Source organism: Pseudorasbora parva, chromosome 21 (assembly GCF_024679245.1).
Source record: "Pseudorasbora parva isolate DD20220531a chromosome 21, ASM2467924v1, whole genome shotgun sequence".
NCBI classification, from domain to species: domain Eukaryota; kingdom Metazoa; phylum Chordata; class Actinopteri; order Cypriniformes; family Gobionidae; genus Pseudorasbora; species Pseudorasbora parva.
In genome coordinates, this window is record NC_090192.1 from 6,467,426 (window position 1) to 6,491,270 (window position 23,845).

Below are 23,845 nucleotides of genomic sequence, written 5' to 3' on the forward strand. Positions count from 1 at the left end.
GGCAACTGTGAGCTAAAGAAATGATAGGCTATAATGGATATCATAAGAACGTTTGTGCAAAGGAACATGCTACAAAGATTGATAAATGAATAGAAAGTGAATAAACAAGCATGCGTAGATGCTTAGATTTGACTGCACTACTTACACACTGTAAAAAATGATATGTTCAATAAGTTATGACAACATGTGTTTTTACATTGTTTTAACTCATCAAAATAAGTTAAGAAATGTTACACTTGTTTTTATTAGTTATACAAGACGTAACTCATTTTTTTAAAGTCAGTTTAACATAATTTAAGTTGAAATAACTTAAACATACAAGTCGATTGTACTGCAAAAGTTCAAAATTTGCCCTTTTTTTTACAGTGCAGTTTTTGCCCGATGCTTGAACACATTTTGTAAAACTTCGCTCATTGTGCCAAACCTCCACACACAAGTAAACATGACACGACACTGGGAAATATACCATTCACATCTATGTCAAATTGAAACTCTACTATCAAAACCTTAACTCTCCTATCAAAACCTAGCATTCCTTTGTCAAAATGTAACTCTGATGACAAAATAATACACACTTTCATCATATGAATACACTTTCAGTTCAGGGGGAGGGGGAACACACTAGTCTACTTTATATAAAACACGGTAGTCTTTAATTTTCACTGTTTTTATTCAGTTCATCAGTTAGCATTCTGTGAAGCAAGGCAACACTTACAGTTTCTGCTCTTTTTTCCCAACAAAGGTTTTCACAACAAACAAAAATGAAGGTACTGAAATGTTACAAATAACATACTACTATACATCACAGTACTATACTTCACACTACAGTACAATCTCAGTGGTACAGTGCTATTTACTGTACTATATGTTACACAAAAATACCATTTCCTTTGTTACTTATGGAGCACTAGCCAACTTGCAATACATTAATGTGATACGGTACAGTATGTAGATACAGATACAGTCTGGAATGGAGAGTTGCTGTTTTCCAATCTGAACGTCCTTATGATGGATGCAACTCTCTCTCTCTCTCTCTCTCTCTCTCTCTCTCTCTCTCTCTCTCTCTCTCTCTCTCTCTCTCTCTCTCTCTCTCTCTCTCTGCCTCAATGCTTGCAAAGTTCTTGCAAAGCTTGCAAAGTTAACTAAGGCCTATTTGTGGTTGGCTGATTGGTGTTCAGTTTTGCAAGTAAGTGCCTTAAGGTGTGTATTTGAGTGGTTGCAATTGCATGATGTGTATTGTATTTTGGATACATGTGTTTTTCAAATGGCTCCCTGAGATTTCATTTTTGAACGAAGTGTCTTATGTATGAAATAGAGTGCAGTATGTAGGACCAAGTGTGTTGCATAAAGGCATAAGCGTGTTGCAGAATTGCAAATAGAGTGCAAAGCAGTGCTTTTTGTATGGGTACAAGTGTTTGACGTATGGTAACAAAAGCTTCAAGTTGTGTTACTTTAGTTTAAGCATGGGTCTAGTGTTCAAGCAACGCGCAAAAACTGTAAAAGTGCTTAGTCACTTTAAGTGGGCATGTTCAAAATTGTTTTGTCAGTATCTATTTATTAGCCAGTTGATGTTACAGTCCATTAGAGGGCAGCAGTGTGTATCAGTGGCGAGTTGCATTCCTCCCAGTAAGACTGTGGCTGACAAAATACATACGGCTAATCATATATTATACGATTCAGATTCAAATTTGAGTCTTGACCAATCTACCTTTTATGCAACTGACTTTAAAAAAAAGAAAGAAAGAAAAGGAAATTACCACTCTTGAGAAAAATGTTTTTATGACTAACTTGTAAAACTAGTCTAAGCAGTTTATGCAACAGTAGGAGACACTGATTTAGATCAGCAACACGTTTTATTGTTGAGACTTCAGTTCATGAAAACCTTCACTTCCAGGTGTTTAGATGGAAAGACATTGTAAAAGCTAAGCATGTTCCCACAAAACAAAAAGTCCACAGGGGAACAGATTATGAAGTAAACTAATATACAATCACTTTTGTAACCCGTGCCAGCCTCAGCAGACACATGACATAAAAACACAAAATTATGCCTTCGTAGTTCCACAGCCTTCTGTGCGATCAGGTTAAATGATCAGGAATCATTGTAGGAAATACAACAAAAACTTTTGTGTGCCTCAAAAAGGCACATAGAAGACTGTCATACTGAACTGCAACATACAAGGGCTTACTTGTGTGGTTTTGTAAATGAATTGCAATTGGAAAGCAATAGTTCCAGATGCTGTAGGATTACATGTGACAGATTGACTGGGAGTGGAAGAATTGCACATTCTTTCTGGATGGCATAAGAGTTCCCTCCTTGTGGACTGAGAATTGGAAAAATCACCGCTATTCTGCCAAGAACACAAACACATGGTTAAAGTGAAAATGCATTGGCATATGTCTATACGAGCCTCTGCCTAATAGCCCATTTTATATTCCCTGAGGTTATTTTTTAAAGAGTAGTAAGTGGTGGGAGTGATTGGATACAAGCCCTCTCTGTCTGGAATGTTTAGGTGTGGATTAGCACTGCATGCATAAACAAAAGCATAACATGCAGAAAAAGAATAAACTTAATGATAATAATAATAATAATAAGAAGAAGAAAAATTCTGCATGTAAACAGCTAGCACCACGTTGAGATCTTGGTTTCATCCAATAAAACAACTGTACAATTAATCTAGTTTGGCACAACAGGAAATCAAACAATGTTATCAATTGAGCCAAAGGAAATAACCTTCAGATGTAGCCATAACGAGATAATGTCCATGCAAGCATTCCTATGAGTGCAATGACAGTCTCCACACCATGGTGCTTTAAAGAATAGTGTGCTCAAAGAAAAAAAACAATAGAAATAATTCAAATGTTTCTATTATACAGTGAAAAAAAAAAAAAAAAAAAAGTCAGCCACCAATTGTGCATGTTCTCCCACTTAAAAATATGAGAGAGGCCTGTAATTTTCATCATAGGTACACTTAAACTATGAGGGACAGAATGAGGGAAAAAATCCTGAAAATCACATTGTCTGATTTTTAAATAATTTATTTGCAAATTATGGTGGAAAATAAGTATTTGGTCACCTACAAAAAAGACCTGAAACTTCTTCTTTAAGAGGCTCCGCTGTCCTCTACTCGTTACCTGTATTAATGGAACCTGTTTAAACTTATCAGTATAAAAGACACCAGTCCACAACCTCAAACAGTCAGAATCCAAACTCCACTATGGCCAAGACCAAAGAGCTGTCAAAGGACACTAGAAACAAAATTGTAGACCTGCACCAGGCTGGGAAGACTGGATCTGCAATAGTGAATCAGCATGGTGTGAAGAAATAAACTGTGGGAGCAATTATTAGAAAATGGAAGACATACAAGACCACTGATAATCTCCCTCGATTTAAGGCTCCACGCAAGATTTCACCCCATGGGGTCAAAATAATCACAAGAACGGTGAGTAGAAATCCCAGAACAACACGGGGGACCTAATGAATGACCTGCAGAGAGCTGGGACCAAAGTAACAAAGGCTACCACCAGTAACACACTATGCCGCCAGGGACTCAAATCCTGCAGTGCCAGACGTGTCCCCCTGCTTAAGCCAGTACATGTCCAGACCCGTCTGAAGTTTACTAGAGAGCATTTGGATGATCTAGAAGAGGATTAGGAGAATGTCATATGGTCAAATGAAACCAAAAAATAACTTTTTATGTTATGTTTGGAGGAGAAATAATGCTGAGTTGCACCATACCTACTGTAAAGCATGGCTGTGGAAACATCATGCTTTGGGAATGTTTTTCTGCAAAGGGACCAGGGTGACTGAGCCATGTAAAGGAAAGAATGAATGGGGGCCATGTATCGTGAGATTTTGAGTAAAAACCTTCAATGCAAGGGCACTGAAGATGAAATGTGGCTGGGTCTTTCAGCATGACAATGATCCCAAACACAACACCCGGGCAACGAAGAAGTGGCTTCGTAAGAAGTATTTCAAGGTCCTGGAGTGGCCTAGCCAGTCTCCAGATCTCAACCCCATAGAAAATCTTTGGAGGGATTAAAAATCTGTGTTGGCCCAAAACATCACTGCTCTAGAGGAGATTTGCATGGAGGAATGGGCCAAACTACCAGCAACAGTGTGTAAAAACCTTGTGGCGACTTACTGAAAATGTTTGACTTCTGTCATTGCCAACAAAGGGTATATAACAAAGTATTGAGATTAACTTTTGTTATTGACCAAATACTTAATTTCCACCATAATTTGCAAATAAATTCTTTAAAAATCAAACAATGTGATTTTCTGGATTTTCTCATTCTGTCTCATAGTTGAAGTGTACCATTGATGAAAATTACATTAATGTACGAAAATAAAAAAAGTCTGAATTGCTTGTTTATATCATGCAATTTATAATGCTTTTTTTCCTCATAATTGTGAATTTATATCATGATAAAAAAAGTCTAATAAATCATATATCTAATAAATAAGTGCCGTGCCACAAAAGAAACTTACTGGACACGAGGAGTTTATGTGGTTGAGAAAAAAAAGAACAAAGTAACAGATCAGTACCTCATGGGTCAATGTGGCCCCCTTAGGAATGAATGGAATGCAAGAGGAATAATTTTCAAAATTAAAACTAAACTTTACCAAAATCGTATGTCTATATATCGCTTTAAGGCCATCTAGTGGCAGAGCCATATTATTTTTCCACAAGAGGACGGCAGAGACACCCAGTGAGATATCCTGAGCTGAATTAACATGGTTATGCAATTTTTTATTTAAATTCCTTAAATTATATTTTTTTATTTAAATTGCTTAAATTATATTATTTATTGACAAAATGTAGTAGGGGTTAATACAAATCTTTACAAAAAAGCATTAAAAATTGAAAAAATATTATACAAATAAAATTATATAAGCTCTCTGTAAAAAAAAAAAAAAAAAAAAGTGATAAGGCATGACCTGCCATGGACCACATAGCAAGTTACTCCAAATAAACAGAGCCTGGTTGATACATATAAATGTATTATCCTACATGGCATCAGGTCCCTCTGTAACTTCTGAAAGGGAATATTAAGTATTTTTGAAGGCGTGTTAGTGTGTGGCCGTTGACAGTAATGAAGTGTGTCAGTCTCTTGAGCGGTACCGTGAGTTGAAGTCCTCAGACATTCCTATGCAGTGACACCTCAGTGGATCAGCTATTGTGCTCGCGAGCGGCTCCGCTGCTGACTGAATGGGTTTCCCGCCTCCACAAGCTTAAACTCAACACCGTTTTAATAAAACACTGTTGCTACGGGGCTCTGTGAATCTAACAGTCATTTTCTGAAACCACGATGAAGTTTCACGTCCTTTCGCGCGAGAGACGGTTTTCTGGCGTGACTCTCTGCAGCGGTAAGTTATATCTCCTGTCGTCGGCACGTGTTTATGTTATGTTTGAAGTGTTAAATCCTAGGATTATGTTATCACCTAGAAAATATGCTGCAGTTAGCCGTCAAAACAACGCTTGGTGTTGTGTGTTAGATGATGCATTGTTTTCTCGGATTATTACTGTCAAAAATGAAAGAAAGAAAGACGGTTTGCCTTACGACTCGCGTGTATTCACCTCAGTTGTTTTATTTAGTATTTATACTTTAAAAATAATAATATTTACAAGGTATTTTAAAGGATTCCATGTGCAAAAACGAATGATACCATGGGGATACCATGTTTTGGGCATGATATTACTATGGTAACGTTACTTACTTACTTTTTTGTTTGTGAAATGTGTTTCTCATGAGCTCAGACAGGTGTTAAAAGACTGACAGAGTAGATGCTAAAAAAAACATGATGTTTTTTAATCGTGTGTGACGATGATAATGAGTTTTCAAAATTGCATATGAAGAGGAAGTATTTTAGTTAAAGGTAGCCATACGTTCAACACAGTTGAGACATTTTTTCTGTCCCCGCTTTCTGCCTCTACAGGCTCCCCCAAGTCTAGTTTGGTGAAATCAGCCTCTAATGGAAATCTTATGTTGCTCTAGTAAAAGTAGTGTGACTGAGTTGACCAGCTCTGTAACCTGATCTTGCAGAAGTGATCCTGGGGATTGGGCTTTTTATGCTCAAACTTACACAATCCATTTCATTTACCAGCCTGGAAAATGTGAATAGATGGAAAACTCTTCTGCTTTAGTTTACTTGCCACATGAGAGCTCAATTGAGAAAGACTCTGAGGCGAGTAGTACTTGGTTACTGTCCCGTATGGGATCTTTTACCTTGCATTAAACAAACCTGTTATCATAGACCTTTGTATCATTTAGCTATGACTAATCACTAAATTACGCAATACTCAGAATTTGAACATTTTTGCATAAACTGAATTACAGAATGTCAGGTACACTTTGTGTTGTGAAATTTGATTCTGGGATGACATGACACACCTGAGATTAATGTAGGTAAACAAGAATGTGCCAGATGACAGGACACACCCATGACACAAATCTGGTCAAAGATTTCTCTTTCAAGTGTTTGGAAATGCCCAAAGTGATACAACTGTATACAATAGAAGGAGAATGAGAATGGTTATTGAGATTAGTTATTGCACTTTTCATTTTGCATTTTTTTTTTTAGTTGACATTAGTATTTTAATGACATTATTGCAGTTCAGTTAGTTGCTCTTACTCCTATTATAGTTTTTTTGAATATTCCTTATCCCTTTCATGCAGTATGTAATATCGCTGTCTGTGAAGTTGTAAAGTCGAAAGTGCACGATAAAGTTATTGTCTCCCAAAATAAACAATCGATTTTAAACCTCCTATACGAGCTGTTTGTAAATAAATCTGACTGTTACAGTTCTACATCACGAGATAATTAATTGGCATAATGCCCACCTATGTTGTGCGTTTTCCACCCACAAACAATTTGACCAGCTCCCAAGCGCCATTTTACTGATAACTGCTTCTCAAATCTCAGAGTTCAACGTGGGATTTGAAAAAGCTTGCTCTTGAAAGATGGCTCATTACTCTTTATTTGGAACAGCTGCTCCTCAGAATCACAACCTGTAAGTATGATTAATTATTGATGTATATATTTTCTACAGAATGTTCAAAATACATAGTTTGTGTGTTATATTGTATGAATTTCCAGCTAACTCGTAACTTATTACTGTATTACTGAAATATTTCTGCTAATCAGCTGTGGAACACTATTACCTAAAAATGTGTCTATTAATGCAGATTCTTTGTCATTCTTACATCTTTGAGTAAAGATAAAGGATGCAGCAAGATTTGTTTTGCAAAGTTTAATGTTACATCAGTCATTTACATTGTGCTAGGCTAACATGCACCGTTATTGATTCAGTTCCCGCATGTGCACCCATAGGCCTTTAAAAAAATATTGGTGTACGGTCCATGACGTCCCCCATAGGTTTCTGAAGAGAGCTTTTGAAGCCTCAAAGTCGGCCCTTGCCATCATCACTGCGCGTCACTCCCAGATAACAGAAAATGGGCAAAGAGGCGGCACGTGGGCGGAGCTGAGGTGATGCAATGACTAACAGACAGCAGAAAAACGGCAATCCACCCGTCACAAAAGTAACCACACCCTTAATTATGCAGAACTTTAAGGCTTTATATAATGTAAATGAATGAGTTATAAAAAATTCACCCCCTTAATGTTGTCATGAAGGGCAAAATTAGCCATATAGACCAAAACCACAATTTGTACCAGGCTGTAAGTTGTTTTTTTCTGCTGTAAAGTTGGGCATTTTAACATGGGGCTCAATGAGATTTTGTCTCTAGTAGCCGCTTGTGTCCACCTCAATAATTTATAAATATACACTTGGGTTTGTTGATGGACATACATTTGTTAATGCTGATGGTGAAAAATTACAGTCGCAACATCTCATAATGTACCTCAAACTGTGTAGCATCACTGAGAAACATGCTCAAGTCATCCTTGTGATAGAGGTTCGGATTGAAGAACTCCAGTGTTTCATCATTGGACTCGCACTCAGATTTATATGGTAAAATGTGGCATTGTTTGGACGACTCTGATTTTTTATTTGTTTTTACTTCAAACTGTGATTCTGTTCAGTTGAAGGATATCAAACCTGAGAGTTTCTGCTGATTTAAGAACACATAATTTTCTTTTATCATAAATCTCCTAACAATGAGGCATGAGTTTGTTTTCAGAATTATGTGAAAGTTAGTAATGTGTTCTCCTCAGTCGTTTAGTGTATTATGTCTGGTTTTTCTCTTCACCATTTACAAAATGGGCAAGTGTATGGCACCTATATAGTAAGTTTAAAATCTGTTCATATTTTAAAAGTTGTGTAGTGTACTCCAACCCTAAATCTAATAACACTGGTCAGAGATCAACAACAGTTGACCCAGTTCCATTTATGATGGGCTGTTAGCCTAGATTGTCTTAATCTCAGTTGAACCTGCATGTATGTTTTCATTGATGCCATTGTTTACACATAACCTTTGTTATCATAAGATGAACTGTTCCACGTCTGAATGAGGCTTTGCTCCAGTAGCTGTCTGTTGCATATGAACAGAATCAAGCTAGCACAGATAATTAGTTTTTGCTGGCTTCAGAAAAGAAGGGGAAAAGGAGGGGTGCGGAGGTGGATTTGGGGAGGTGGGAATTCCCGTAATTTCCAAGCGTTACAATGGCCTCATGCCTCAACAGACTCTCAAACCCACCCCCTGCTCTGAAGGCACGACTGCCTCTTTATTGCTACAGCTCATAGTTTAGATAAGTGAGAGGTGTCTTTGACAAGTTCAGGTTGTTAGGCCACAAATGCCTGCAACACCTCTTGCAGACAGTCTGATATGTCGGCTGTTTGTACATGACCATGAGATCAGTAAGGATTGCAGGAAATGACTTGATGCATTGGATACAATCTCCCATAATGTAATGTATACAAATAAAGGCTGGCAATACTTCTAGGCTTCCACAACTTTTAGAAGTTTAATTCAGTGGTGCTTGCTAAGACAATCATTAATCACGGCTTATTGGTCACATTTTGAGCACATACAGTTTCTACAGACACTGCAACAGTCATATGACGTCTCACTCTGCGGCATCTTTTTCATAAATATGAATTCAACATATAACAAATAGTTATACATTCAAACTGTAAAAATATATGATCTTCTCAACTTTAGTGCAAACATATGCATTTTTTAATTCAGTCAAGAAGTCAAGCTGTGACGTATCGATCTTCTACTGGTCACACATCTTCATGCAAATTCTCAGGTCAGATTTCACCAAACTTGAACTTTGGAAAGCAGCTAAATGTACAACACTTCGCATTAGCTTGCGTTTCCATTCTGAGTATAAATGGAAGTCAGTGGAATAAAAAGTGTAGTGCTCCTTTACTGTTGTACGTATGTCTTAAAAAAAAATCTGATGCACAATTACATTTACATTTACATTTACATTTAATCATTTAGCAGACGCTTTTATCCAAAGCGACTTACAAAAAAGGGGAGAGTAATAGAAGCAACGGAACAGACAAGGCCAAAAACCTGTAAGAGCTGTAAGAAATCTCAATTAATTAGCACAATACACAACAATTTTTTTTTTTTATTCAATTAAACCATTAAAAGCCATATAGGCTGATTGAGGGTACATTATACGACAACGATGTATTAAAAACTGAAATGTTTTTCCACGTACAGACGACACTGTCAAAATGATCCCGTTCTCACATATCCTCGAAAATGACTAAAACGCAGTTGCCAGGCCAGTAGTTGGCAATGTCGCAAAGACACTGCGTGCCTATAGACTGAACATGTAATATGAATGTGCATAACATCACCGTTTTCACAAATTTGCTGTTTTTTTGTTTTGTTTACATGGGAATAATAATGGTATCGTTTTCAAAAACTTGCACTTTCAAACCCATCTTCAAAAGCCACATACCTTTTGCGTTGTTAGTTGAAAACGGTGTCGTCTGAACGTCCCCTCACATTGACAATAGGACAGAGATCAGCAGTTTATAGAGACTTATTAATGGACTTTTTAACCAGTATGCATCCACACCAACAGCCAGCAGCCGCTTAACAACAGCCTAACGACCGGCCAGAATGAAAGTGAAATAAAAATGTTTATATTTTGTCATCATTTCATGGTCAGACCACCTCATAAAGTGATGTGGACACATGACAGTTCATCATAAGGGCGAGGGTGTGTCTGGTTTATATATGTGGTGATCTCATACTACAGCAGGATTGCATTATGTGCTTTAGTATCGTTGGAGAAGGCATTTTGGTAATAGATTAGGACAAAACTTGTTTAGTTGCTTCTGGTACTTCAGTTACTCTAACAACAACAATACTCTTCCTGTGTCTGAAATCAAAATTTTCCTTCACTTTTAAAACTGAACAGGTCATGCCAGATTTGATGTCTGTGATGGCAAACACTATTATTTATTGTGTCTCATAAAAGCTCAATGGCAGGATTTTCCATTTGGGTCAAAAGTTCCATTATTTTTAGGTGTGTAAATTATTGGGCAATAATGGTACCATAAATCGTGCATCTTGTTTCTAAGGGACTTAACTTATAATTTTCCCCCAGCTGATGAAATACCATAAACCTAATTCAAAGGAGGAAACAGCCAGAACACTTTAGCAACACCCTACAAACTACAGAGAAAGCTTATCTTACAACTGCTTACTGTAGCAACTGCATACGCATGGATCTACCAACAACATCCCTGTCTTTGCAATGTGTGTATAGTGTATAGTATAGTATAGTATAGTATAGTATAGTATAGTATAGTATAGTATAGTATAGCATATTTGCACCACTCACACATTTTCTTCAGAAAAAAAGTGTTTGTAGACAGTCAGCACTGATTGTTTTTTTTCTGTCTAAAAAGTAGATTGTCCCTGCATAATATTAGCAGTATTTAGTGTCTTTTACGCCCTTTCACTTTCACCAAGTCCATGTCTGATTACAAGCACTCAAGTGCTGAGTTATGAAAGAAACACTCCTCACTGTGTTAGCCCTGTGATTTATTGTCAGCCGTGTGGGTGTGGGAACTGAACCATGTTTGAAGACTCACCCAGAATCAATGCAGCGACTGCCCCCCTTTAATTGCTTTTTGGTAAAACCCCTCCAAGCGAGGCTATACATTCCAGAGACCTGTGCATTTTTATAAGGATGAAGGGCTGCTGACTGTAGTGAGATTTTGGACAGCTGTGTGATTTCCTGAGAGGGAGATATTTTGTGTGGATGTGAATTTTAATTTCATGCTGTCAGAATGTGCATCCTGTCCTAGTAATTTGTCTTCAGTGTTTTAAACAAGGTTTAAGTGCAATCCCTAGATAGAACCTTGCAAGACACAAAACAGCTTGGCTCTGATAAGGATTGAGAAATGTTTTCTTGCCTTACCCATGCCAAGTAAAACCAGTGTGTTGAGTTACAGTATGTTTATGTTTCCTCTTGTATTGTCATATTTTCTTTGTTCATTCAACTTAAAGTAGTTCACCCAAAAAATGAAAATGTGATGTTTATCTGCCCCCAGGGTGTCCAAGATGTAGCTGTGTTTGTTTCTTTAGTAGAACACAAATTAAGATCCAACCGTTGCTCATATAATGCATGTCAATGGGGTGTTTTCTTTGAGAGTCAATATGAGGGTAAAATATGGATCCATATTAAACCTTTCGGCTCGTGGCGACACATTGATATCTTAAGACACCAAACGATCAGTTTAGAACAGTATCATTTTTACCTTAAATACAACATTATTTGTACATCAGCTGTCCCCGTGCCATCACTGCCTATAAGTGAGGTTAAATGACACAATATGGCTTACAGATATGCGCAAGAAAAACACTTCCGCCGCTTGTATATGTATATATATATATGTATATTCTATTGTGATATGCCGTATCTTGTACATTTGACCTCATTTGCTGGAAGTGATGGTGCGGGGAGTAGTGTTGTATTTGAGGTAAAAAAATTATATTAAAACTGTTCGGTTTCTCACAAAAACCGAACGTTTCGTGTCTTAAGGCATCAATATAGATTTGTATGTCTATGTGTTTTTTACTCCCATAGTGACTCTCATAGAAAACACCCCATTGACATGCATTATACAATCAATGGTTGGAGTTAAAAATCTTAATTTGTGTTCTACTGAAGAAACAAAGACATCTACATCTTGGATGTACTGTGGGTAAGCAGATACACATACAATTTAAATTTTTGGCTGAACTGTCCCTTTAAAATGCTATGTGAGAAGAGAAGCTGTTTATTGAAATTTGTTTTTCTTGTTCCCCTCTCATCTAGGGTACTGAGGTCTTGGGAGAAGACGTTAAAGTCGGGAGGGGCGAATATATTGAGAAGAAGCAGCCGTTACTTTCTGCTGCGGTCATCCTAAAGCTTCCACTTCAGGCAGACCCACTGAGATAGATACTCTCTCTGATCTCAAGGCTATCATCTCTAGGGGTATTTTGCCAGAAGCTTGTCCTCGTGTAAGTTGAGCAAGGAGAATCTGTCATCAGGTGCCTAGTGATATGAGGGTCCGTGTGGAGAGACAGGCACATATTAGCCTCATAAGCACCATGGCCTCCGAGAGGGCTTCCACTGTGCTGGGAGTCAAGAGTCTAGGTAAGGAGACTTCGGAAAGGAATGGAGATGCTCTCATATCCACGAACTACGGCTTGCCTGAGAGCGAATCTCCTCAGACACCTGCACATTATCCGTTTGACCCTTTGAAGGGGAACATCCCAGGCACAGAGTGCAGAATACGGAAGTCTTTGGATACTAGGTCTCAGAGTTTGGATTGCTTGGACAATACCTATAGGCCCAAAAACTGCAGCTGTGGGGCTGCAAGACACGGGGAAGAAGGGTTGTACGTTTGCCAGATGTGTGGGTTTTGCGATCTAGTGGAAAGCAAAGAAGGCTGCCCGGAGAATAGCTTTCCTCCAAGAAGCTGGAGAACGGTGCCCCAGCATCGGAAAGCAGAAGAGATTTCTTCTGATGTGACTTGCTTCACTGGAGATCGGCCAACATTGAGTGGCTTAGATGGTGAACTGTGCCAGATGGGATTAGTCATCGGCCAAAACACAGAGAGCCTGCCGTTCTGCGGGCTGGATTTGAGGCGAAGCAGTGTGCCAGTATCCTCGCCACAAGGCCCTCGATGCACCAATGGCTGCGGCACTGCTTTGAATAACAAGATGCGCGACAGAATGGACTTTGTGTGTGCCGTGTGTCATAAAAATGGATTCTCTAGTCTTGAAAGGCTCAACAGGAAAACCAAACCTATGTGCTCTCGGGGCAGGTGCCTTAAGAGGTCCATACCCTTCAGGCTTTCTGCAAGTCAGGACTATAGTGACAGTGAGGGCACCGTGTCCGACAGCGAGTTTGTGCGAAACAAGAAAGAGCGCTCTACTGTCTTGGTCAGGAGGTACCTCAAGAACAACCAGAAAATTAAAAAGAGCGTTTGCACAGGCACCAGAGCTATAGTGAGGACTCTACCCACCGGCTGCATCTCTGACAGAGTCTGGGAGGCTGTTTGTAGGAAAACATGCCACCTCGGTGAGAGACGCACGCATGAGGTGAGAGGATACAGCAGAGCGCTTCAGGCTATCCAGCTGCAGGTTTCCAGGGCCCTTCTCATCTACCCAGGGGTCAAGTATGCAAAGGTAAGGTCAATTTCTCTTTTCACTAAAGCTCTACTTGGTATGAATGCTTCCTTTATAAACTGATAGTTATTCAGGTGTTCTGTTAAAGCTCTATGAATGTGCCTCCCTCACAGTTGGTGCCTCAGTTCCTGCACTGAATGTTGATGTTGTAGCTCATATTTTGAAATAAGTATGACAGTGATTTTCTTTGCTGTTTTATCACTGAACAAATAATTGTGTTTGAACCCTGCATTCTTAGCTTTATTCTTGGGTGCGCAATTGGTGGTTCTTGCTATTGGTATTGGTTAGTACTGCGGTCTTTGAATGATACCTCAAACCATGCAGCTTGTTGAGGAGAGTTAAGATAATACTTCTCTTAAGTAAGCAGACTTTAGTTTTTTCCCCCACAACAATAAAGTACTAAAACTGCCTATTAAAATCCTTAACAAACTGCCATTGTTTTATAAATGTTTCATCCATCATTTCCTACATAAAGGTGATAGAAAGGCTCATTTTCAGTGGGGAAAGACATACATTTAGAAATAACGCAAGAAGGCTTTTCATGCAGATTAAATATAATTAATTACTTAGTGGCATAAATTTCTTTTAAATTGATTTTGTCCCATTACTAAGTTTTATAATTAACTACACCTAAATTAGGCTAAGTCTAAAACAGGAAATTACTGTTTGTTTTTTGATATGATGTGGAACATCACAGATGTCTTTTTTTCTGTCAGCATTGTGTTCCTAATATTCCTTTGGATTTATATAACTTGTTTACGGTCTCTTTTCCACCATCTATGAATTCAACTAGACCTTCATGATCTGGTTGAATTAATTGAAAAATCTTTGGTTACACTTTGTACCTACATGTCAACTAACTCACTGTAAACCCACTCAAAATAATACATTTTTGTTTAACTCAAATTAAACAAATTAGTAAACTTTCTTTTTGTTTTGAGTTCACAAAACATTTTAAGTAATCTGAATTGTTTCATTGGTTTGGTTTTATGAACTTGTTTCTTTTAATTTAGATAAACTTAAATTAAACTGAAACTGAAATTTAAATTTCCCAGCATGCTTTGCCATAACACTCAAAATGGACAGAAAATGCCTAAATTAAGTGTTATGTTTTTTGTTCAAGATTAACGTTAAAGCTGCACTATGTAATTTTTCCGTCCGCTAGAGGGCGCCTATTCAAAACAAAGGCGTGGTTTGAAGACGCTGGAACGATTATGCAAACACACAGCTCGCGACTCGAGCAACGGGACTTTTATTTATTTTTTTGTTGATTTTTGCCAATTTATTCGGGTTTACGTGAGTAGTAGATTACTGAGATTAGTAACCCCAACCCTTTATTCTAATAACCCTACCCCTACTCCTATACTTCACTGCTTTTTCATATTAAACTATGTTATTCCCTTGAAGGGGGGATGCATTGAGGAATCAACTTTCCCTTAAGCTTTTGATATATAAAAGGTCATGGTAATATTAGAATATTTTGTAAGTTTTAGAGCTGAAAACTTTCTTGTTAGTCAAAGAAACGCTTTTATAGACACCGGACCCAGCAAATGGTCCTGTGCTTTATACTGACGTCAGTGTGCGACGAAACACCGCCTATTCAGAATCTACAGCGCGTCTATTCCTGTTTGTGGAAGAACACAGTCACTGCATAAGCTTCCTTCGGATCCTGATATTAGGAATGAGTGGTTGAACTTTATTTTAATGATGTTCCAGCTCACATGGGGAAGACATGTTCACTTAATTTCACTGCGGAATCGTTTGTAAACAAATCTCCGGTCGATGCTGGATTTGGATCCGACAGGAATGATGTAACACATGTCAGTAAAACACATTTTTATATGTAATAGTACTGCATTGTTACAACATGTGTTTGTTTGATTAAGACGCTTACGAGCCCTGTGATCGAGATAATCATTCCTTTTGCCGCTTCTCCCTCATTCTCTCCTCTCTCATGTCACTGAACTGACAGGGGAGCTTAAGCTCATTAAATATGCAAATCTTATCTCCCTCCCTCCTATTAACAGAAATTAGAGAGGGGGGAGATGTGAGGGAGGATTTTTCAGGCGGGACTTTTTGCTGCGCCGAGTTGAAGTACTCTCAGAAGTGCTATTCCGCCATACATTATAGTTCTCCTTTTTAATCCGCTTAGAAAAGCACCACATTTCATTTTATGTCACCATACTAGGTCGTTCAACTATTTGTGTAACAGTAGGGGAAACGTGGAGGTGCGCTTCTAACTTGATCTCTGTTTGGTATTATAGTGAATGAACTGGGCTTAGGGAGCTAAGCTAAATGCTATCAGATCGTCACCTCGCATCAGAGCGGTTAAGTTCACGCACTGAGACGAGAGAGGTATGTATCAACTCATCTTAGTTAAGGGAATAACATAGTTTAATATGAAAAAGCGGTGAAGTAACCCTTTAATACTCAACTAATGTTCCGTAGGACATGTAGGCACAATGTTTCTTATAGTCAACAAAATATCTAAAGGGGACCATCAAAATAAATTGGGAATATAGACGGTTTCATCGAACGCACGCGCGTTGCTACGGTTACGCGCCTGGCCCGAAGTTAACTTTCGGTCTGTGTCTGTTTATCGGTCTGGCTAATGGATAGTATGGCGCACTACTCAGTAGAAATACATTTTGACATACTATTCTTGGTTAACATGATATAAATATTAAAAATCAAGCAGAGAGCACATGACACAAGTTTCCCAACATTAATCTTATATAATGAAACAAAGAAACATGTTATTCCGATGCAGTGAGTGCGCATGCATTTATATAGGCTACTGTACAGAAAACGGCATATGGTCCTTAAAGGGTTAGGTAACACAAACATGTTAATTCTGTCATTATTACTCACCCTTATGTCGTTCCAAACCCGTAAGACCTTCGTTCATTGTCGGAACACAATTTAAGATAGGCTACTTACGGGTTGGGATCAAGTCCAGGGTTTCCGTTGTCCGGTAATTACCGGACATTGGCCGGGAAAAATATTAAATGTCCGACAAAATGAAATCTTTTCGGTCAAATTGTCAGATTAAAACTGCCTCTTATCGATACCGTAAGCCTGCGACGTGATGCCCTCGCTGTCATGACAGCGCTCCGTGGCTATGGAGGATTGCAATTCTCCACAGCCTGCGAAGCAGAGTAGGCCTATGTGAGCGGAGTGAAGTGGGAGCGGAGTGAGGAGTGGAGCGGCGAGATTTTGAATGGAGTGAGGAGCGATTTTTTTAAAAAAGTCGGAGCGTTGTGGTTTTTACTCGCTCCGAGAGAGCTCCACTACCGCTCCATCACGAGAACAATTTATGACAACAGGCCGGCACAGCACTACATTTTTCGCCAGAACTAGAGCGTAGATCGGCTCAAAAAAATAAAGCCCAACCCTACCCGAGCCCATGCACCCGAGAGACCGGCCCTGCCCGTGTAAGCATCGAGAACAAGCCTGTAATGACTAATTAGCGGAGCGTAGACGGTGTGATCAGCTCAATAATCTGCAGGCGCGCGCTCATGAACCCACCGGTAAAATGATGTTCGTTCAAATCCAGCTCAGACATGACATAAATCTGTAGCTTACTACTTGTTGTAGCCATTAAACAATGGTTTTTTTTCTTCATATTTATGTTTAAATATTATAACATTATTTTTAGATTTCATCTGATTATGATAGGCTATAAGTGCAAAGATGCAAGTGGGTCAGAAATGATTTTGGTGGTTATATTTAGTTTAATATTAAGTTCTGTTTTGTAAAAAGCCTTTCTTTCGTTTTGTACAAATTGTCTCTTAATTTTAATAAAGGTTTCTTCGGTAAATTGCATGTATTTAATAAATAAGAAATAAATAAGTAGACTAGGTCGCGGAAGCCATCGCTTTCATTGCTCATGAACTGAAGCGCCTCTCAAATAAACTGAAACTCGGCTTGCCTCACAGACATGAGGAATATGTAGCCTAATATGTGTAGAAACGAAAAGATTTAAATAAGCATAGTGCAGTGTTCAGAACTCACACCGTAAACAACCAGCTTGATACAGATGATCACGGCGATGGGCATGAGTTAAAGTTTAAGGGATTTTTTTTTTACCTTCTACTGAATATGATCGGGTGCAAGCACATTTTAAACAGGTAGCACTTATTCACACACGTAATTTTGTGAATAAGTAATTTTGTCGTTTTCTCTAATGATTTCAAAAACATCTTGTAGTGCTTACCTGCTTACAGTTATCAGTATAGCTACTGTTATATTCTATTATATGATTTTGTCATTTCACACGGTGGCCAATTTAAATGTTACCAACTAAATGAGACATACTGAGTTTATAATTAAAAATTTTAATTGCGTTTAATTATTGCATCTAAACACAATAGTGTTGTGCCAAGATTTTTCACGTGAATAAAGGCAAATAGATTTGCACACTTTGCTTAATCACTGCTAGTCTGTTAAACTTGTCAGAAGTTCTCGTTTCTAATATGCCCTCGTAGCCTATTTTTTCTCTCATCAAAACCGAATACCATCAGTGGTTGTACATCAAGAGCCGGAACAGTTTTTGTGCATTTTGTTTCGCGATCTGACCGGAACAAACAGAAAGTCTCTGCAACGGCGTTAAGCATTAGATTAAAGCGCTCGTCTCTGTGAAGACTGCAGGAGCCGCGAGAGAATTCTGCACCACTGATAACAGCGGCAGCAAGCGCCAGATTGCCTCTTATTTAACAAACGAATGAAATGATACTCTTCTAGTTAACCAGAGATGTTTTGTTTGTATTAGTTAGGTTGATCCGTGAAGCAAGATGTTTTAAAAAAGTGGTGGGGACATGTCCCACCTGTCCCACCCTTTTTTTCTAGCGGAAACTCTGGGATCAACGTGACGGTGAGTATGATTCGAATGACAGGATTTTCAGTTTTTGGTGACCTACCCTTTAAGTGGGGCGTTTTCCCACTCTATATTAAAGACATAAATGGGAGATTATTTATAATAAACATGCTGAAACAAAAAAAAAAATATACATTAAGATAATGGTGCACAATTAAAATTAAAGATGCTAACGCATAAGAAAGATAACGCATCCTCTGGTGTTATTGATGTCTACCGGAAGTTAAGTTTGGGCCACAAAAGCGCGCATGCGCAGTAGGGTTTGTTTATGTTGTTGCCGTTGAAACCGTCTATAATGTGATATTTTTTTCCATTGATTCACTTAACAGATGATTTTATACAACATAACTTACAAATGAGAAAAATCACAAGAAATGTTATTGTATTGGACTGAATGATATTTGTAGTGCTGCAATACCAAATTGCAAGAGTAAACCACAGTGATGCATTTTTTCATGGTAATTGTAATAGTTCCAGTCTATTTAACACATGGACACTAGCCAGCACTTAATTTTGCTCTGTGATTTGATGAATTACTAACAGGAAGAAATCTTTTTTGCCAAGGAAATTCCTTTTCCTGAGGCTCACAAAGAGGTGCATGATACAGACACAAAACCTTTCAGCTTGAGGCTTTTCTGACAGATGATTTAGTGGGCGACTGCTGTCTGTTTCAGCAGAACTTCAAATCTATTATGCCGCATATTATATCTGAGCTAGGGCAGACGTTTTACTAGTAGACTTGTAAAAACCACTGCTTGTTGTGTTAAGGGTCGTTCCAGCGCTGTCTGGTTTCTCTCGCTGGCTGGGACAGTGGAACTCTCTGTTTCAGAGCGTACAGTGGTTCTCGCTATACTGGCTTAAGACATTAAGTCTTTATTGCCCCTTTGAGGCACTAAACCCCTGCCTCTTTCACCTTTTCATTCATTTCTTATAGGTGAAAAATGGGTTCACTGAGTTGGTTGTAATGCATGTAGAAATAAATGTGTTGTAGTCATTGCTATACTCTCGAGACCAAACCATTTGATTTCTTCTGTGCATTTTTAAGGTTAGTGTTCCACTGATTTGTTATTGGGGTTTTGTTTGGACCCATACACTCTGTGTCAACATCAATGTGGTTTTGGACTGAACCACAGTGGCGAACGGCCCAGCGTTATCTCATATGAAATAAAGGTTATAAAGGGGAATAGTGGATAGAGAATAAAAGTGACATGCTTATTTCTGATATGGTGGTTTAATACAATTGCATCAAAATAAGTCTATATAGAAAGTGCATATCACATCCCTGAGGGCTTATGCTAGTGATATGGGGTATGTCTTTCCATAACAGTCTTTTGTCCAAATTTGAATATGAAGTGGCATTTGAAGTCGTTTGGTACTTTGTATATTGACGTATGCAACTTTTTAGGCTGATTAACAGAACATTATTTTATCAGTTGTTTAAAGTGTCATTTCTTAGAACTTAAACATGTTATTACATTTGTGTTTGGGTTACACAATGATTTGTGAAATACTAACTTAAAGGGGGGGTGAAACACTCAGTTTCAGTCAATCTCATGTCAATCTTGAGTACCTATAGAGTAGTATTGCATCCTTCATATCTCCGAAAAGTCTTTAGTTTTATTATATTTATAAAAGAAATATAGGCTGTACCGAGTCGATCCGGAAAAAACCGAGCGCCTGGAGGCGTACCGAGTGGGCGGAGCTAAAGAATGACGAGCACGCAAAGCGATGACATCCTCAAGCGTGGAGAAGCCCATCGCTATCGAGCTCAGCTAATAGATATATGATTCAGAATCATTCGGAGGCAGAAATAAATTGAACAGGAGAAACAGCAACACCAGGACGTCCGTCTCTGTGGTATGTACTGTATTTAGTGGCCTGTCAACATTTGTGTGTCTTTACTCGCAGTTTATGAGGACATGATTCGGTTTATGGACTATTGTATGCGACTAAACCTTAGCAGTAGCAAGCAAAACGGTTTTGCATGTCAGACTAGTGTAACGTTATACAAACAATAGAGTCCGTTAGCGCATTTGAATGACGAAGCACGTGATCGTGTCGTTTACTGATGTTTACTCACGCGACAACAGCATAGACATTTGAAGCAGTTTTACTCACCGGCTGCTTCCAAAGCAGGACCGAACCTTTATCGCTGGGACCGCTCCGTCAAAAACACACTTCTTTGGTATGATTTGGTGAAGTCCTGACAGCAGTGACTTGCTGTGCTGAAGCGTTGAAGTCGCTTGATGTCACAGATAGGAATAAAGTGGAGCGCCGCGGGAGTGTATGGGCGTGCATTTCCTCTCTCGCTCTAGTCACGCGCGGGCACCCTACCGGGAGAAGAGCCCGTACAGCCCATACAAGGACCTTCCACTCTGTTGACGTCAAGCCGACCCATACTCGAAAAAAACTCTCCGAAACTTGTGAGAAACCGGAAGGAGTATTTTTGACACAGAAATACTCCATCAAACGTCCAAAATTAGTTTTTGAAACTTTGTCTATGTTAAGGATGGGAATCCAAGTCTTTAACAGTGTAAAAAGCTCAGTATCTCCCCCCCCCTTAAATTTAGCTTTACAGTACTTGAGTGATTACAAATTCAGACAATGTAATGATGAAAATAATTTTTCCATTATCTGGCTGCCTCAAAAACTGACAGGAAATGTACTTTTGTTGCTCAAGCCTGTTGCCTTAAATAGTATTTTCTGGCAGGCGAAATAGCTATTTATTAACAGTAAACCAGAATGCATAAACATTATTTGTGCCATCGCAATGAACACTGAATTATGACCACTACCTGTTTTTGTGGGGTTTTTTTTGCCATCAGTCTTTAATTGAGAGAAGGCCCAATTTAGAAAGTCAGGACTCAAAGTTTGCGTGCTGAGGCCAATAGCTGGCGAGCATGTAATTCAGAAAGTTTCCCATGGCATACGTGCCTGTCCATCTGAACTTTAAATACAATGACAGACTGCTCCTTTTAATTAAGCTGAGCTTGTTCTTTTAATGTGTTCTTAAGCTTTTACTGGTGTTTGCACACGGCCTCAGATGTTGACACTCAGTGCAAAGCGCTTCCCACTCAACAGTGTGTTTTAAAGGCAAGCCCTTACATGACATCCAAGAGGCATCTGTTAATCGTCTCCGTTGTGAGTTTAGCAGCAGTAGGGAGGAAGTGCAGAGTTGAAACTCTGACCTCCCCCGGCCTTGACCCCTGGTTTTGTTGTCTCAGTGGAGATTGTCAGAAGAGTCAAAGGAGCTCATGAGATTGCAAGACAACAAAATCATTTTAAAAGAAGAGCCAGAGTAAATACTTTACATTATATCTGAATTTTAATAAAAAAAAATACAAAAAACAAATATGTGTGAAATGAGTTTTCATCCCCCAATTGAAAATTTTCTGGGGACTGATCACATCTAATTTTTTTAGTTGGCCAAATTGAATTTCTGTGAATTAAATTGCATCAATTCACAGAAATTAAATTTGGCCAACTGAAAATTTTAGATGTGATCAGTCACTAGAAAATTTTCAATTGGGGCCTGAATTTTTTTTTACCGTGTAGTAACACTTCTGAGAATATTCCATATCATAGCAAGCAAAGAGTCTCAACTGGAAAAAGCGATGGATAGATCTAACGGGGCATTTCATGTAATTTTTACAGTTAAAATACAGTGAAATGTACAGTTTGGAAGTGAAAAAGAACAAGTCATCTTATAATTTCAGTGAAAAAAGTACTTAAGTAATTACATTAAAAACATTTCCAGGACCAAATATTTTTTTTTTGTATCCGTTATCCATTTAGGTTTTTATGTCCTTATGTTGTTAAATGAATGTTTATTGCATTATTTTAGTGTTGTGTGCTCCCTTAATGGTGTTTTGCATTTTTAGAAGGACTTCTATTTAAAATGTACCTTAGCATACCTACCTAATTCATATATTTAACTTAAAAATATGATGTAATCTCTAATCAAATTACCTTGTAGAAAATGTATCACAAGCAGCTTTTGATTAATTGATTTGTGGTTTTTCTCTTTACTCCCTGTGTTTTAAAGTGGTTTTCAGTATACTATACTGGAAATACATTTTTGTCATTATTTCAATTAATAAAATGTACAGAAATGTACAGTAGAGATGAACTGAAACTAATTTTCTCCATACGATTGCTGATTATTCAGGATGATACTTGCCAATACCGATAGTTTAACTGTTGCTAAAAACCAAACAGAGAACCCTCTTATTCGGTACATTTCTATAATATAAGAGCGGTTAAAATCAACAACAGAGCTATTATATTCAACTGTTATTTATTTTCAGATTTAATAAGATTAAATAATTTTAATGTAATTACACTCAAATAAAAACTGAAATGTTTGTATGCGATTCCAACAAGGTAGTTCATAAATACTTGTCTTCATGGTAAATTTATTCAAACATACAATTAACAGTAAAAAAACCTCCTACTCTTTGGTGTTTTTTATAGCTAACTAATGAACTGTGAACATTGGCTAACTTTCTGTTCACTCACTGTTGTAAGTGACATTGTTCACAAGCTGATTTATTGACATCTTTTTTTTGTGGTTGAAACACTGATTGAGCGATTATATAAGACATGATACAAGTTGTACTTAGAGCTAGATGATATGGCAAGAAAATATCACAGTAACATTGTTCATCAGCTGATATCATGATAAATGTCGTCTTTTTTTTTTTTTTTTTTCTTCAAATTTAAAGGCAGATTTTTGCTCCTGAGTGAAAGTTGTAGAAACCAGACAGTAAATTGACCTATCGGTAAGCCCCGCCCCCCTTAGTTAAGTTTGATAACTCTGACAAACAAACAGAGTTGATATGTCTTAGAATGACAGCTGTCAATGTGAAAACCTTATCCCAAGATGTTATTGGACTCCGAATGTAGCGGACCCCTTCTGAATGATGGCCAAAATGTATAGATGGTTTATGACGTTTATTACATTGTTTTTCACTCTAAAAAAATCAATCTGAACAAAGCATAAGAACTATAAAATAATAGTCCAATCAATCAGGGGTGGATAAAAAATTAATAAATCTTTGTGTATAGTTTACAGCATTAGCAGAGATGCTTTTTTTATATTTAAGAAACTTTTAGTTATAATTTAATTTATTTAAGGACAGACACAATTTGTTCAGTAAGGCAAAGTTTTATATTTAGTTTTCTCTCCCCTACTGTACCGAACCCGTACCAAACCGTGACTTCAAAACATGACAATAATCATGATAAACTGGATTTCCATTCATTTTCCCAGCCTATCAAACGAGCTAATGAATCCTAGACTTCTACCATTACACTCAATAAGTTATGGCAGAACGATAGATTGTGCACCTTTAG

At 38.0% G+C, this 23,845-nt stretch overlaps 1 protein-coding gene across 5 annotated transcripts in view; it reads left to right on the forward strand.

Moving 5' to 3' along the window:
* The first annotated feature begins 5,010 nt into the window (after positions 1-5,010).
* The window catches only part of plce1 (phospholipase C, epsilon 1), a 104,181-nt gene continuing 85,346 nt past the window's right edge, over positions 5,011-23,845 (forward strand). For 2 of the 5 annotated variants that reach the window (XM_067430326.1, XM_067430327.1), the window contains exons 1-2: positions 5,012-5,368; positions 12,257-13,614. In XM_067430326.1, the coding sequence (XP_067286427.1) occupies positions 12,484-13,614 (1,131 nt within the window). In that variant the 5' untranslated portion in view covers positions 5,012-5,368; positions 12,257-12,483. Of the gene's footprint in view, positions 5,369-6,925; positions 7,014-12,256; positions 13,615-23,845 lie in introns of all 5 variants that reach the window. The other 3 variants (XM_067430325.1, XM_067430324.1, XM_067430329.1) reach the window with 3 other exon arrangements.